At 42.3% G+C, this 17,994-nt stretch overlaps 1 protein-coding gene across 3 annotated transcripts in view; it reads left to right on the top strand.

Annotated features, from left to right (window-relative positions):
• Positions 1-17,994, top strand: part of FRY (FRY microtubule binding protein) — a 330,073-nt gene that overhangs the window by 119,702 nt on the left and 192,377 nt on the right. For all 3 annotated transcript variants that reach the window (XR_014071062.1, XM_081549217.1, XM_081549220.1), the window contains exon 2: positions 13,256-13,455. Coding sequence is in view for 2 of the 3 variants with exons in the window: in XM_081549217.1 (XP_081405343.1) it covers positions 13,256-13,455 (200 nt within the window). In the remaining variant the exon portion in view is untranslated. The remainder of the gene's footprint in view (positions 1-13,255; positions 13,456-17,994) is intronic.

Below are 17,994 nucleotides of genomic sequence, written 5' to 3'. Positions count from 1 at the left end.
TACTTCATACACACATTTAAGAGACCTTATTCTCTTAAATATTTGAGTCAATTATGGACATCATTGAACTCCATATAATCAGTACACAGTCTAGAAAATATAGATATTTTCATACCTACCCACAATGATATTATCACTCCTAACAAAGTTAACTATGATTCTTTGTTACCTAGTGTCCAAATTCAAATTTGTATTCAATATTCTTTGACATTTAGAAGAAATGACTTCTAACAGTTGGTTTGCTCAAATCATGCAGAAGATCTGTGTATTATGTTTGGTTGTTCTGTTTCCTAAGTCTGCTTTAATCATCCTACTTATATGTGTGTGTGTGTATGTATTTGGCTGTGCCAGGTCTTAGTTGGGGCATGTAAGATCTAGTTCCCTGACCAGGGATCTAACCCGGACCCCCTGCTTTGGAGCATGGAATCTTAGCCACTGGACCACCAGGGAAGGCCCCCATTCTACCCATTTTTATCTTTCATTGACTTGTAGAAATTAATGTACTTTTCTTATAAACTGGGCCTAGTTCTAGATTATTTCCTTTGCTTCCTAGGGTGACATTTAACTTGCTCCTATATCCCCATTATTTCTTATAAGTGGTTGTTAGTTCTGTTTTTGAAAACCGGATGCACTTGGACATAGGCTGAGAAACATTTCCCTCTTGGCCTCACTGCCAAGGTCATTTCTGTTCTCACACTAGGAGACTGGGAAGCCCTCTGCCATTCTCAGGAATAGCTGACTGTTTTCAGTGCTTGGGGTCAAGAACTCTGACCAATATCCTGCCACAGGGAGGGAATTTTGAGAAAGCTGCTAGAGTCAGTATTCTAAAGAAGTATCTTAAACACCTTAATCATTATAACATCTCACCAGGAAACATCTCTTGCATGATTTCCTTATTTGAAAGTTGTGATGTTACAGGATTTCAGATCATCTCTATAAAATGTGTAGGACCTTCCTTTCTGTTCTGATGGGCCTCATCCAGCTTCCCACCTTCATTATTTTTTCTCAGGGTGAGTAAAGTGGTCTTTAGTTTGTCCCTCAAACAGCCCCTTTGTAGCCCATCCTATACAACAATATCGATCCAGCTTTTCTCCCAGAAACCTGCTAGCTTCAAGTAAGATCCAGACTCGTTGACTTGTCATCCAAGCTCTTAATTCTGATAATAAGAACTAAAGACCTACTTTTTTATAGGACTTATGAATTTAAGTTTTCATATATATGTACTTGTTCAATTATTTTGCTCACACTAAGACTACCGTGGAAGCAGATGGGTTCAGTTCAGTTGTTTAATTATGCCAGGCCTTGTGCTAAGTGCTTGGGATCTTTATGGTCCAGTTCTTGAGGACTTGTCAATGCCTTGGTGAAAATAGCCTGCACATGTGTGCTGTGATGGGCATGCATGGTAGGAGGACGAGGGGTGGGGGGACAAAAAGAGACCCTCAGCTGATGTCTCTAGGTGTCTGCCATGCTGTGCCCTTGCCTCAGTTGCGCCTTTCTTATCTCTGCTCATCTGAGTCCTACCTGTCCTTTCAGCCTTGGGTCAGATGCCATCTATTCCACCAAGTCTGGCGAATCAGTGGCTGGGAACAGTTGACGCCTCTATCTTCCTAGGTCTAGCCCAGAGTTTTGTGAAAGGCGCAGTCTGGGGACATGTTTTTTAAAAAAAATATTGACATGAAGGACTTCCCTGGTGGTCCAGTGGTTAAGACTCCTTGCTCCCAATGCACGAGGCACGGTTTTGATCCCTGCTTGAGGAACTAATCCCATATGCTATGCGGCTTGGCCTAAAATAAATAAATATTTATTTTTTAATGTTGACATAAGTCCTGAGTTTACAGTGAAGCATAGTCAGGTTTCCTCATGTGTCCACCTGTAGCATAAAGAGTTTCCAGTCTCAGAAGGGTGGATAGGAGCCAGAGGAGCAGTAGAGGTAGCACTAAAAGGGTCAGGATTATTTGTCAAGCTTTCTTCTAGAGAAAAGACAGACCATGGAATCTCACTAATTTGTATTAAGTCAAGGAAAGGCAAGTATTGACTATTAAGTTGTTGAATTGTGGAAGTTTTGACTAAGTGATGTTTTATGCATTGTCAGCCTTCTCTGGTAGCTCAGTTAATAAAGAATCTGCCTGTGATGCAGAAGACCCTGGTTCAATTCCTGGGTCAGGAAGGTCCATTGGCAAAGGGATAGGCTACCCACTCCAGTATTCTTGGGCTTCCCTTGTGGCTCAACTGGTAAAGAATCCGCCTGCAACGTAGGGGACCTGGGTTCGATCTCTGGGTTGGGAAGATCCCCTGGAGAAGGGAATGGCCACCCACTCCAGTATTCTGGTCTGGAGAATTCCATGCGCTGTATAGTCTATGGGGTCACAAAGAGTCGGCCTCACTGAGCAACTTTCACTTTCGCGTTGTCAGTGCATAATTTTACGCAGTCATAGAATACCGGAGCTGGAAAGGACAATGAGGCCTGGCGTATTTAGGAGGACAGGTAAGGAAAGGGAAGCCCAAGAGGTTCAGGTTCCCCTCCCTGGGTCACACAGAGCTGTGCCGGGACTCAGACCTTGGAGTCTCCATGCAGTGCTCTTTCTCTGTTTGGCTTACAAAGCATTAAGTTAGTTGGAGTTCATAAAGCATGTTGGTTTCGCTGCAGATGAAAGGAATGAAGAACACTTCTGTCAACTGGATTCATTAGTCCTCTTTGCTTTCCTCAGAGATCTGAGTGTGGTCCCCGGGCCAGCAGCATAACCTGGAAGCTGGTTAGAAATGCAGATTATCCAGCCTTACCCCAGAGCCCCTGAATCAGGTGAACCCCTCCAGGTGAATCTGTGTGCAGAGTTTCCGAGAACCCCTGCATCCCATCGAAAGTCAGCAGACCTTTTTCAGAGCTCACATATAACAGCATAAGGCCTTGTCCAATTTATCACCACTTTTGAATTAAGAAATTTCTAATTAATGAGATTAAACTGCATAAAATGAGCCAGAAGAGGAAGAAAATAGAAAGGAAGAGAAGATGCGCGGAGGAGGAAGAGGGGGAGAAAGGCTGGCGAGCACCCCATAAATGAGAGCAGTTTGTTGGTTCTGTCCAGGAGGAGAAGGAAGTTGAAATTCAGGATTATCCTGTCTCTAGCAGGTTATCCGATCTCCTTTCGGTGAAAAAGGACCTTGAAATGTCAGTGTAACCTCATCTTCCTTTGCTCACAGATCTCGGCAAACATTCCTTCAGGCTCTGATGACAGCACTTAGACTTTGAAAATCGGGGGAAAGTCCATGTAATTGCATCTGAGCAGATGACAGACATTTATAAAGGAGATCACTGAAGTGTTATTGTCGTTTCTCCAAGATAAAACACTGGAAGGCAAAGGAAGAGAGAGAGAAAACAGAGCAATGACTTGGTGCTCGCTTTTTATCAAACTACCTCACTCTCTGCAGGGTATTCTGTCTTTGGGAGACTAAAGACAAAACTGCATTGAGAGGCCACAGATTGTAGTAAATACAGAAGACTGTGCCTTCAAGTTCACTTGCTTCCTCTTAGGATAACAACCAGTTAAAGGTTATATCATCAGGAAAGAAGAGTCTGTACCTTTCTAAGGCATGTCATTAATCCGATTTCATGTATTTAGATAGGGCCTCAATTCTTGATTGTTTTTTGTGCTCCTAGCCTTTCTTGGACTCATCTAATGACTAAAAGATACATTCAAGTTCAAGAAGGCAGATAGCTTGGCAGGGGACCCATGGCTGGAAGTCGTATGAGTCTTTCTAGAAATTAACCAACTCTATTAATCTATAGGAAGCCTCCAAATTACAACTTTTATATTTTATCTGTTATTCTTTGAAGTCCCTAAACTAGCCAGGGGAAAAAACCCTGTGGGCAAAGGGACTTATTTTATTTAGTCTTCATCACAAGCAACTGGTTTGTTTAAAAAAAAAAAAAGAAAAAAGGGTGGTCCAGGAAGTCCACAAGCTGTCAAGGAGACGTGGGTTCAGATCCAGAGTCAACCACTCTGTGACTTTGGACAAATCACTTAACCTCTTTCAACATACACAGTCCTATCTGTGAAAAAGAGATTGTTTGACCTTCTAGGATTATTTTTGAGGATTAAAGATATTAATTACCCTAGAGCTATCTTATGAGATTGAAACTCGAAGGAGCACAATTTGAGAACTATAGAATTAAGAGCCAAATAGTGTAAGAGAAGGCAGGAATGTAGTCAACAAAAATGAAAGGAACATTGCACATTATGAAAACTTTATGGAGATTAAGCAGAATTTAACATGTCATTGAATATATTTTTCTTCCAAGGCAAAATTTATTTCTGAGTATTTTTGCCTAGTAGTGTTTTCTTGACCTACTTTGAAATATATAATATTATTGAGGAATCTTTCATCTCCTTACAAATGTTTTTGTGTTGCTCAGGCTAATTGTTTCATCTTATCCCAACATTTTCTACTTCCTAATGCTCATCAGAGGAAAATAATTCATCCAATCATACTTGGAGGTTTTTTTTTTTCTTTTCATCCTAATTTACTTTCTTTTTTTTCATCCTAATTTACTTTCCATGACCTTGAGGGTTTCTGGTCATTTTGAGTATTTGCAGTCCTTTTAAAATGCCATTTCTTAAGCACCCTTATAAATGCATTAGTGGACAATTTATTATTGTTCTATACACAGTGTGACATGTTCTCACAGTAGCTGCGTCATCCTTGGTTTGTTATGTTTTATGAAATGTTCCTGTAATCCTAGTAAACAAAATAAGTCTTACAGGAAAGGATGGATTAGGGGGGAAAGTGTGGCCCTAAAGAAGGACCCAGCTCTTGGTTATGAAAGAGGTTTGCCCTCCAAACCTACAAAGTGAACAAGGCACCGAGAACTAGCAGAAAGAATAACTTGTATCCAACTGCAGAGATCAGTTTACTCCTGTGTTGAAAGGTAAGGTTACACAGATCTCTGGAAAGTAAAGTTGTATAAGTGGATCTCCCTTTCTGGGAGGGGTACCTCGTTTGAACAGTTGTTACCTACTGTCTCAGGATACTTAAAAAAAAAAAAAGAAAACCATTTTTTATTTCAAATGCACAGAGTGTGATTCCAATAATGGAAGCATCAGAAAAAGCATTAAGTGTTTTGAAAAGCTGGCTCCTTGTTGTTTGTCTTTGTGAGCTGCTGAAGAGCCAGCAGAGATGGCCCCTTTGTGTGTCCTGTACTTGTGAAGGAGGTGAAGAAGCAGGGTGTGCCATCAGCATTTTGATTCAAGCCCATTACAAGCTGGTTAAAACTCTCATTTTCAATCGAACTGACAGAGATACAGGCAGGCCATAGGGATGGATCAGGAAAGCAGACCTTGCCACCCCGCAGCCAAGCACTCTAGGTTTCCTTGGACACCCATGAGTGCACAGGGCTTTTATCTCTCCACAGCAGTTCCAGACTAGTACATCTGAGCGCCTTTGGGCAGATAAACAAGACATGGTTCCTCTGTTCACTCACTCAATTTAATTTTCCTTCTGTTCTTTGAGAATGTATTGCAGTCTAACACACTGTGTGTGCCTGTGTGTGGTGGTGTTGTTCAGTCGCTCAGTCGTGTCCAACTCTTTGCGATCCCATGGACTGCAGCACACCAGGCTTCCCTGTCCTTCACCGACTCCCAGAGCTTGCTCAAACTCATGTCTATTAAGTCGGTGATGCCATCCAATCATCTCATTCTTGTTGTCCCCTTCTCTTCCTGCCTTCAATCTTTCCCAGCATCAGGGTCTTTTCCAGTGAGTCAGCTCTTTGCATTGGGTGGCCAAAATACTGGAGCTTCAGCATCAGTACACATGTGAAATTGCTGATTATATGACCCTGTCTCAGTAATCTGTAAACTCCATGAGGGTAGGACCCATCTGTTTTGTTCACAGCTATCTTCCCAGAGCCTGGAACAGAGCCCCCAAACCTCAGCCCTCATTCATTAAATATTAGTCAAAGTGAATAGGTGAACGAATGGATGGATGGATGAATGGTAGGCTATAACAAGCGATGGTCTTAACATCTCTTAAAATCTAACTGAGAAAACCAGTTGCTTTCCTATAGCAGAGATTGCCACTTCTAACCTCTGGGGTATTTACATGAGGAAACTCATTATAGCCTTTCCTTTCCTTTACTGTCATGATAAAAATGTAGCTGAACTATGAGTTGTGGGGGCGTTTGTACTGGTGTTGCCATTTGCAGTTTAATAATTCCTGGAAATGTTGGTAACTCGGGGAAATTGTACTGAAGACCTTAGCCAACTAAGAGCAGTCAGACTAAAAATTAAGGTACTAGTCAATGAAATTGGAGAAAAAAACAGTCATATTCAAAAGATCATTACTTGTAGCTGGAAATAGATCTAATAAAGAGGTAACAAATGGGCCACAAAAGCCTAAAACATGTTTTACAGAGTAAGGAGTGGACCCTGCTCAGTGAAAGAAATAGACACCCAGTGAAACGGGGAGAAATACCTCCTGAAACCATCCAGCAGAACCAAACTGAAATGAAATTTAGAATAAATATAATAAAATACCACCCACAAAACCCATTTAAAGCAGAAGAAGAACTCATTTCGGTTGCGCAGTCGTGTCCGGCTCTTTGCGACCCCATGAACCGCAGCACGCCAGGCCTCCCTGTCCGTCACCAACTCCCGGAGTCCACCCAAACCCATGTCCATTGAGTCAGTGATGCCATCCAACCATCTCATCTTCTGTTGTCCCCTTCTCCTCCTGCCCTCAATCTTTCCCAGCATCAGGGTCTTTTCAAATGAGTCAGCTCTTCGTATCAGGTGGCCAAAGTATTGGAGTTTCAGCTTCAGCATCAGTCCTTCCAGTGAATATTCAGGACTGATTTCCTTTAGGATGGACTGGTTGGATCTTCTTGCAGTCCAAGAGACTCTCAAGAGTCTTCTCCAACACCACAGTTCAAAAGCATCAATTCTTCAGAGCTCAGCTTTCTTCACTGTCTAACTCTCACATCCATACATGACTACTAGAAAAACCATAGCCTTGACTAGATGGACCTTTGTTGGCAAAGTAATGTCTCTGCTTTTCAGTGTGCTGTCTAGGTTGCTCATAACTTTCCTTCCAAGGAGTAAGCGTCTTTTAATTTCATGGCTGCAGAATTAGAATGTGTTTAATCCGAGATTAAAATGTAAATGGGAAAATATAAAGAGAAAGCAGATTTCAGAAAGATTCAATAATTTAGAGACCTGATTAATATCTGAAAGTCATGCCCTTTTTCTCAACCCCACCTCAGCTCCCCACCCCAACTGGGTGGACTGTGAGGCAGAGCCCAGACCCAGCCAGTGGAGGAGAGGGTAGTGACCAGACCCTGAAGTGTGGACGGGCTTGCTTGCCTGGCTGGATAGAAAGCAGGGAAAGCAATGGAGAGGAATAGACTCAGACTGTAGGGTTGTCCTTCAATATCCCACAGAGGACTGGTTCCAGGAGCCCTGCAGATTCCAAAATCCATGGATTCTCAGGTCCCTTATATAAAATGGCATAGTATTTACGTATAACCTACACACATCCTCCCGTATACTTGAAACCATGTCTCAATTACTATTAAGACCTAATACAATTCAAATGCTATATAAGTAGTTGTAAATACAATCAATGTAAATACTGTGTAAATAGTTGCCAGCCCATGGCAAATTCAAGTTTTCCTGGAACTTTTTTTTTTTTTTTAATATTTGCCTTTCAGGGTTGGTAGAATCCACAGATGTGGAGCCAGGAGGCAGACTGTAACTGCCTGAGTTTGCAGAGCTGGAGAATGGGGCCCAAATGTGGCTGTTACTGAACTGGTGGTTGGTTTATATGTTTCAATGAAAAATCCTTTAAAAATCAGACCTATAAAGAAATAGACTTAATTCTCAAGAGCAGAGTTTACCCCTTAATACACCAAAATCTCTTTTTAGTTTGTTTTTCCTTTTGACATGGAAAACTTTTGGAAATTTATATCATTCTTCTTTCCCACCTTCTCAAATACAGGACTAGAAGTTTAACTTATTTTAAACCTTCCAAGGGACTCTGGGTCATCATCATGAACATTAATTGCGACAGACTGCAGGATGGCGATATCCTTGCCCCCAAGCCTGTGGGATTGTCGTATTCTGTGTCCCTGTACCAAACAGCTTCAAGCAACTGCATCTTTTTTTTAAATTGGAGGATAATTGCTTTACAATGTTGTGTTTGTTTCTGCTGTACCACAATGTGAACCAGCTATGAAAGTGAACGTCGCTCAGTCGTGTCTGACTCTGTGACCCCATGGACTATACAGTCCATGGAATTCTCCAGGCCAGAATACCGAAGTGGGTAGCCTTTCCCTTCTCCAGGGGATCTTCCCAACCCAGAGATTGAACCCAGGTCTCCCGCATTGCAGGCGGATTCTTTACCAGCTGAGCCACAGGGAAGCCCGTGAACCAGCTATGTGTATGCATATATCCGCTCCCTCTTGAGCCTCCCTTCCACTCCACCCCATCTCACCTCTCTAGGTCTTCACAGAGCACTGAGCTGAGCTCCCTGTGCTCTATAGTCGGTTCCCGCTGCCTTCTCTTTTACACGTGGTGGTGTGTATTTCTCACTGCTACTCTCAGTTTGTCCCGCCCTCTCCTTCCCCCACTGTGTCCAAATGCCCATTCTCTTCGTTTGCATCTCTATTCCTGCCCTGAATATAGGTTCACCAGTACCATTTTTCTAGATTCCATATATACATGCAGGCAGCTGCAGTTTTAAGTTCTGGTGGTTTTTAAGAGTTTTGCCGCCTTTTTTTTGTTAGTGTTCCTACCTATAGATTTTATACCTTTCCCTTGTACTTTTCTGTTTCCAGACTAGTGTGAACTTAGAAACTAGACCATTGATTTTAATTGTGTGTAGATTAAGAGCAAGTCAGTGCTGAGGGAGGTTGTAATGATTTTTTCCCAATGGTCCTGGTCTCATGTTTAGTATGAACTGTGTAACTCAGTTTCGACTGTCAGGAACATGTAGTTTCTGCTTCTCAACTGTGTTGTTACCAAATAACTGAGTCGCTGAGAGGTGCCCTGAAAATTATCTTAACAAAAAACCAGAATCATTTATGAATTAATTATGGTAGGATGAAGAGTAAAAAGGGCTTCCTGGTGGCTCAGTGGTAGAGAATTTGCCTGCAGTGCAGGTTCCATCGCTGGGTCAGGAAGACCCCTGGAGGGAGGGCACAGCAACCCACTTCCCTGAAGAATCCCATTTACAGGGGAGCGTGGCGGACTACAGGCCATGGAGTTGCAAAAGAATCAGACACGACTGAGCAACTGAGCACGCACTGGGAGGGGTTACTAAAAGGTGCGAGTGGATCTAGATCAAGGACACCTAACACCTACCTCAGTACCTCTCCCTGCATCTCCGGCTGCCCAGCTGATCTGTTTGCGGCCAGAACAGTGGACACCTCTCCTTGAATCACTTTCAGCTCTGGCACAGGGCACTGCTGGGCTAGGATAGTTCCAGCCCGCTCAGGCTATACACAGACTTTTGTAGTCACAGGATGTCTGGCTTTGAAGGACAGGTGGATACCGTTTTTTATGATAGCAGTGAATTGGTTCTTTGGCCTTTTTTAAATGCACAAGTTGTCTGGGAGACATTCTGGTATCTGCATTTCAGCCCTTCTGGTTCAAAATGCAGCTTTGAGGAGGACTGCCAGAGGTCACTGTTAGGAAAATCCTCTCACTATAGTCAGGACTCTCAGGCCCCTAGAGTCTTATAATGATGGATCTGGTCTTGCAGCTGCGTATCCCATCAAGCTGATTATTGCTGTCTTCTAGAAAAAGATTAAGTTCTGTGGACAACTAAAGGGAATAAAAAGTCCTCCACTTTGAGCTTTTCAGTTTCTATTTCAGTCTCAGTTCTATGGCACAATGCCATTGATACTTTAAAACAGGGGTCCCCAACCTCTGATCTGAGGTAGAGCTGATGTAATGGTAATAGAAACAAAGTTCACAATAAATGTAATGCATTTGGATCATCCCAGAACCACCCCCCCATCACCCCCGGTCCGTGGAAAAATTGTCTTCCACCAAACCAGCCCCTGGTACCAGAAAGTTTGGGGACCACTGCATTAGAATGAGATTTCATGGAGATCCCTTGTCCTTCTGTGCTTTGGGCCTGGGAGTCCTCCTACTTCCACCAAGTTCTTGCACTTGGAGTAGGAGGTAACACAGTAGAGGAATAGCCAGGCCTTCATTAGTATCACTTGATCTTTGACGATGCTTTTTAGAATTAATAGCACCTTCTAATGATCTGCTAGCAGTGCCACTTAATAATGGCTCTTCACTGCAAATACTTCACACTGTTCCTTTAAAGACTCTGGCCCCTGATTCTTCTCATAGAGTTCCCTCCTTATGAATCACTTCAAGACATACAGAAATAAAGTAAGGTGTCATTTGAGTTATTTAAGGAGATTTATTAAGTATTATCTGTGCAAAGAACTCTGTTAGATCTGGGAAGCTACAGCCCTATTAGGAGTATATGGTTCAGTTACAGAGCCAACCCTCAGCAAAACCATGTGACCAATTGGTAATGCTTTCACTTGTCAACTATCTCTGGAGCCTTCCTAAAGTCATGTGGGAACGTCCAAGGCCAGAGAGCGAGAGTTAAATGTTTAAACCTTGTTGTACACACCACTGAGGATTGGCCTAGTGGAACAAGTTTTATGGAGATGCGAGTAGGTGTGGTTCTGAAAGGCCAGGAGGACGAGATGAGCAGAGAAGAGCAGAAAGCAGCAACCAGAGAGAAAGCAGGAAGGCACAGATGAGAACGGGGTGCTCCTGGGCCAGCCGGGGCGTCACCACGACTTGGGACAGCCGGAACCATGCCCTACCTTTGAGGCTTACTGATGAGAATTGAGACCCGATGAAAATATTGAGTGAAGTAAGTCAGAAAGGACAAACAAATGTCATATATTGATGCATATATATGGAATCTAGGGGGATGGTACTGATGAGCCTATTTGCAGGGCAGCAGTGGGGATGCAGACAAAGAGAATAGACATGTGGACACAGTGGGGGAAGGAGAGGGTGGGGCGAATTGAGAGAATAGCCTGGAAACATACACATTACCATATGTAAAATAGATAGCCAGTGGGAATTTGTTATGTGACCACAGGGAGCTTGAAACTGCTCTGTGACAACCTAGAGGAGTGGGAGGTGGGAGAGAGGTTCAAGAGGAAGGGGACCTATATGTAACTATGGCTGATTCATGTCATTATGTGGCAGAAACCAACACAATATTGTAAAGCATTTGTCCTCCAATAAAAATAAATATTTAAAAAATGTGTTACAGTTAAGCTGAAGGAAGATGGGTTTGGTATGTGAGATGAGTGAAATTAACCTGCAATGGGGCTGCAGTAATAATCTAGCTGTAGGTTTCCAAGGGCCTAGACTAGGATGGAGCTAGTGAGAATGGAGAGAGAATTGAATTGTATACAAAGGTTTATTTTTATAACTTGAGAGGCCATATTCTTAAAGTTTAATGGAGGTTGAGGTATGTGAAGATCTTCCAGATGTAAGGGAGCCTCCAGCTGTATGGGAGATTACATGAATTATAGAGGAAGAGACATTAGAAAAGATGACAGAATCTGCATGACGTGAAAACATGTTGGTAATTCCATAAAATTAGTAAAGTTTTTGCCTGGCTCCCTGAATTTGGCTTGAGTTAAAAAGAAGATAGGGCTTCCCTTGTGGCTCAGCTGGTAGAGAATCCGCCTGCAATGCAGTAGACCTGGGTTCGATCCCTGGGTTGGGAAAATCCCCTGGAGAAGGGAAAGGCTACCCACTCCAGTATTCTGGCCTGGAGAATTCCATGGACTGCATAGTCCATGGGGTCACAAAGAGTCGGACACGACTGAGTGACTTTCACAAAAAGAAGATAAGAGAGGCCTTGAATTTATTTGTGTTGAGAAGTGTTGAGAAGCATGTTTCAGGTTTCATGGAGAACTTTTTCCCTCCCTTATTATCGATGACATCCCACCATTCTCTTAAGAGCCAAGCCAGTGTCCAAACTGGAATCAGCTTTTCTTTCTTTACTCTCTTCCTTAATCTCTGTATCCAGTCACCCCAAACTATAGAGTCTTCCCTTTTAAATGTTTAATTTTTCATCATCCTGTCCTCAGCATTCCTAATGCCTCTCTCCTAAGCCCACCTACTTTCATATTTCTTTCCTTGAATATTGATAACTGAGCATCTTATAGGTACTTAGGTGGAAGATGCTATTAGTGTGTGTTAGAATTGAAGAGAGGATAGTCAGAAGTAGCTAAAGTTGCTTTAGTAACGTCCGACTCTTTGCGACCCTATGGACCAAAGCCCACCAGGCCCCTCTGTCCATGGGATTTTCCAGGCAAGAATACTGGAGTGGGTTGCCATTTCCTACTCCAGAGGGATCCTCCCAACCTAGGGATCTAACCTGTGTCTCTTGAGTGCCCTGCATTGGCAGGAGGATTCTTTACCACTAATGCCACCTGCGAAGCCCCACTCAAAAGTAGAGAGGCGTAAAATTTTCATTTGTGAGTAGATTTTTTTCTTAGACTAATTAAAACGGTGGTCCAGCTGTTGTATCCTGAAGGAGGCCACTCACTGGTGACTGTGATAACGGCCTCTGTTCAGAATCTCTGCCAAGCAGGTAATCTGTGCATTTTAGAAAGGATGAGAAGGGACATCCCAACTTGAACCAAAGGATGGTGAGAGGGAGAAGCCATCTCTTGGATGGCGTAGAGGGGGCAATGCCTGAGCCTTTTATTTTTCAAGAGGGACAATCCCTTTGAGAGCAAGAGCCAGCTGGGCTTCTGAAAATTGACTCTTGGAAACTTCCAGAAGGGATGACCTCAGAGTCTTTTCTGTTATTAGCATGAAGCACAGAAGACAGCTCCTGGTCGTTAGGGAAACCAGGTTAAGAAATCGCTTGTTTTCTACTGTGTGTTTTCTTAGACCATTTTCCTGGAACATAAAAAAGAAGCTAAAAACATCCTAAATGTTTTAGGATTTATCAGCTGTATTATGTCCTTGCAACATGATTTACCTAAGTATAGTAACCAGTAGTATTTTGATGTATTCAAATATGACATAATGCACACTTGTGTAATCAAAATAATTAAATTGTGACACTGTAAGGCCAGGTTATAATATTGCATACAGCATTCTTCATGTGATTCATATCTTTATATTTATGGTTTAACACTGCCAATCTGAATATTGATGGTTTATTTTCAGTCGGTCAGAATATCCATTCTGTTTTTCAGCGTCTCCAGTTGGCAACGGTTATATCAAGCCTCCAGTTCCACCTGTTTCTGGCACACAAAAGGAGAAAGGGCCCCCAACCATGTTACCCATCAACGTGGACCCAGACAGTAAACCTGGGGAATATGTCCTCAAGAGTTTATTTGTCAACTTCACCACTCAGGCTGAACGCAAGATTCGAATCATTATGGCAGAACCCCTGGTGAGTACACACAGAAGACTTGTGTCTTTTTCAGTTCTTCTTGATGTTGAATATAGATTTTACAGCTCTAAGAAGGGATGAAGGATGGATGTCTTTTCCCCTAGTTTGTTTTTTGACATTGTGTGTGTGTGTGTGCTCAGTCGTATTCACCTCTTTGCGAACCCATGGACTGTAGCCCGGCAGACTCCTCTGTCCATGGGATTTTTCAAGCAAGAATGTTGGAGCAGGTTACCATTTCCTCTGTCAGGGGTTTTCCTGACCCAGGGATCAAACCTGTGTCTCCTGTATTGGCAGGCGGATTCTTGAAACACTGCGCCACTTGGGAAGCCCTTTTTGATACCACAGATAATATTTCAGTCAGTTCAGTTCAATTCAGACGGTCTGTCATGTCCGATCCTTTGTTACCCCATGGGCTGCAGCACGCCAGGCCTCTCTGTCCATTGCCAACTCCCAGAGTTTACTCAAACTCATGTCCATTGAGTTGGTGATGCCATCCAACCATTTAATACTCTGTCGTCCTCTTCTGCTCCTGCCTTCAATCTTTCCCAGCATCAGGGTCTTTTCCAATGGTCAGTTCTTTGCATTAGGTGGCCAAAGGATTGGAGTTTCAGCTTCAGCATCAGTCCTTCCAATGAATATTCAGGGCTGATCTCCCTTAGGATGGACTGGTTGGATCTCCTTGCTGTCCAAGGGACTCTGAAGAGTCTTCTCCAACACCACAGTTCAAAAGCATCAATTCTTTGGCACTCAGCTTTATTTATGCTCCAGTTCTCTCACATCCACACATGACTACTGGAAAAACCATAGCTTTGACTAGATGGACCTTTGTTGGCAAAGTAATGTCTCTGCTTTTTAATATGCTGTCTAGGTTGGTCATAACTTTTCTTCCAAGGAGCAAGTGTCTTTTACTCATGGCTGCAGTCACTATCTGATGTGATTTTGGAGCCCCCCAAAAAAGTCTGTCACTGATTCCACTGTTTCCCCATCTATTTGCCATGAAGTGATGGGACCAGATGCCGTGATCTTAGTTTTCTGAATGTTGAGCTTTAAGCCAACTTTTCACTCCCCTCTTTCACTTTCATCAAGAGGCCCTTTAGTTCTTCTTCTCTTTCTGCCATAAGGGTGGTATCATCTGCACATCTGAGGTTATTGATATTTCTCCCGGCAATCTTGATTCCAGCTTGTGCTTCATCCAGCCTAGCATTTCTCATGATGTACTCTGCATATAAGTTAAATAAGCAGGGTGACAATATACAGCCTTGACGGACTCCTTTCCCTATTTGGAACCAGTCTGTTGTTCCATGTCCAGTTCTAACTGTTGCTTCCTGACCTGCATACAGATTTCTCAAGAGGCAGGTCAGGTGGTCTGGTATCCCCATTTCTTTAAGAATTTTCCACAGTTTGTTGTGATCCACACAGTCAAAGGCTTTGGCATAGTCAGTAAAGCAGAAATAGATGTTTTTCTGGAACTCTCTTGCTTTTTCGATGATCCAGTGGATGTTGGCAATTTGATCTCTAGTTCCTCTGCCTTTTCTAAATCCAGCTTGAACATCTGGAAGTTCGTAGTTCATGTACTGTGGAATCCTGGCTTGGAGAATTTTGAGCATTACTTTACTAGCGTGTGAGGTGAGTGCAATTGTGCGATAGTTTGAGCATTCTTTGGTATTGCCTTTCTTTGGGATTGGAATGAAAACTGACCTTTTCCAGTCCTGTGGCCACTGCTGAGTTTTCCAAATTTGCTAGCATATTCAAGTGCAGCACTTTCATAACATCATCTTTTAGGATTTGAAATAGCTCCAACTGGAATTCCATCGCCTCCACTAGCTTTGTTTGAAGTGATGTTTCCTAAGGCCCACTTGACTTCACATTCCAGGATGTCTGGCTCTAGGTGAGTGATCACACCATCGTGATTATCTGGGTCGTGCAGATCTTTTTTGTACAGTTCTTCTGTGTATTCTTGCCACCTCTTCTTAATATCTTCTGCTTCTGTTATGTCCATACCATTTCTGTCCTTTATTGTGCCCATGTTTGCATAAAATGTTCCCTTGATATCTCTAATTTTCTTGAAGAGATCTCTAGACTTCCCATTCTATTGCTTTCCTCTACTTCTTTGCATTGATCACTGAGGAAAGCTTTCTTATCTCTCCTTGCTATTCTTTGGAACTCGGCATTCAAATGGGTATATCTTTCCTTTTCTCCTTTGCCTTTCACTTCCCTTCTATTCACAGCTATTTGTAAGTCCTCGTCAGACAACCATTCTGCCTTTTTGTATTTCTTTTCCTTGGGGATGGTCTCGATCCCTGCCTCCTGTACAATGTCATGAACTTCCGTCCATAGTTTTAAAAGATAATATTTACATTTCCTGATTTAAGAAGATAATTGAGGATCAAGGACCTTAAAATAATTAGCAGATAGAATTCGGCAGCACACTTCACCACTGCGTTTAGGACAGATAAGCTTAATTTAACTTTAAGAAGTATTAAAATTGTAGAAAAATTGTGTTCATAGTCTGTGCTGTGTCTGTGTACTTTAGTCAAAATCTTTTGTCCTATCTTTAAAAGACAAAAAAAAAAAAAAAAATTACCATTCTTCAAGGGGTTGCCAGAGCTCCTAGTCTGAGAACAAACAGACAGATGGTCTCCGTGACATTTTATCCAAGGAGGTTTTTTGAGTCGTTTATAAGTACCATTCTGTTACCTGAAAATTGGAAGACAGGAAATTGTTGATTAAGTTACCTACAGTTCCTTTCTTAGATGAATAATGCCCTTCAAGTCAGTAGTCAGTATCTTGATTCTGCTGCAAAATAAGGCTTGTGCTTCAGCCTTATGTTAATTATTTTAACAAGAGCTCTAAAGACAGAGTGCTAAATCTCAAAAGGTTAGTGGAAAGGGAAAAAGTCCAGTTGGAAGATTCAGATTACTTGTCTCCTGACCTTGGCAGGCCACTCACAGTAAGAGAAAGGAAAGGAATTCAGAGTGACGCAGCTCTTTCTGTGAAGCTTGTCTTTGTACCTCCTGTGACGAGACAGGGACAGGAGAAGAGGTCTGAGGTTGGCTTGAAGGCATCATAGCTTAAAATAATTAAATGTAATATTGAGCCCATAACCTGTGCGTGCTCAGTCACTTCAGTTATGTCCGACTCTTTGCAACCTTTTGGACTGTAGGAGCCCATAGCCTAAGTCTCTTGAAAAATATGTAACTTACGATACTCAGTATCATCTTTTCAAAATTATCTTTATAAGGGACTTCCCTGGCAGTCCAGTGGTGAAGACTCTGAGCTTCCAGTGCAGTGGGTGTGGGTTCAATCCCTGGTCAGGAAACTTAGATCATGCATGCCATGTGAGGCAGCCAAAAAATAAAAACAAAAACTCTTACCAAAAATAATAATAATAAAACCTTTACAAGAATCACAATTTAACAATTGGGAATCAAAATTCAAGGATATTTAAATGTTTTGAATATTTGTAACCCAAAAGTTACAAACTTTGCCTTTAAATGTTTTTATTAGATCAATGAATTCCAACTTCCTATTAAGGAAAATGTTTTCTTGGTTTTCCAGTTTAAATCATTTATAATAAATGAAACCTTAGTACTCTAGCTTTTTCCTATTGACCCATGTGTTTGTGTTTCTAGTGCTTTCACTACTAATAATAGCTAATATTCCTGGAGCACTTAACTATGTGCCAAGCACTGTGTTTAACATATTATATATCCTTTAATCTTCACAACAACCTTAGGTAGAGAGTATTTATGTACCTGTTTATAGATGGGGAAAGCTGGCACAGAGAGGCAAAAGTGATCATCCAAGGTCACACAGTTTTTATTTGAATTCAGGCTGGGTCTCTTCAGAGCCCACCTCAGAACCATTCTACACTCTGCCAGTCTTTGAGTGGGCATCTTCATAGGAAGATAGCTTCTATGGTACCTTAAGAGACTTAAGTGAAGTATTATTTAAAGCAACAGAGGGCTTTCCTATAAATGGGGTCCAAAGAATCACATACCTTCATTCCCATTGCTCAAAACAGTGCTGATCCCTGGAAGCCTCTGAGCTCCTTAGGAGGTGTGGGGGAGCCAGGCCACCTCCCCAAGATGGAGGGTGGGCAGCTACCTGGACTCCAAAGATCATGGGAGAATTTAAGATGGAGAGAGTGGAAAGGCACAAGGAAGCATGCTTTCACTCATAGACAGTGGAAACGTGCCAAAACACATCAGGGCTCTCTGAAATTGTGTATTGTGGTAGATTTTTCCAAGAAACTAGTAAGTTATACCTTCCCAAGTGGTGCTAGTGGTAAAGAACCTGCCTGCCAATGCAGGAGACATAGAGACCTGGGTTCAATCCCTGAGTTGGAAAGATCCCATGGAGTAGGAAATGGCAACTCACTCCAGTATTCTGGCTTGGAGAATCCCATGGACAGAGGAGGCTGGCGGGTCCAGTCCATGGGGTCACAAAGAGCCAGACATGACTGAAACGACTTAGTGTGAGGCAAAAGGAAGTTGTACTGTAGTTGAATAGAGAGAGGTAATGATTCTAAAATAATAG

The sequence above is a fragment of the Giraffa tippelskirchi genome, chromosome 12 (genome assembly GCF_054371585.1).
Source record: "Giraffa tippelskirchi isolate mGirTip1 chromosome 12, T2T-mGirTip1v1.2.pri, whole genome shotgun sequence".
NCBI classification, from domain to species: Eukaryota; Metazoa; Chordata; class Mammalia; order Artiodactyla; family Giraffidae; genus Giraffa; species Giraffa tippelskirchi.
The sequence above is the reverse complement of the archived record's forward strand: the minus strand, read 5'-3'. Positions and strand labels throughout refer to the sequence as shown.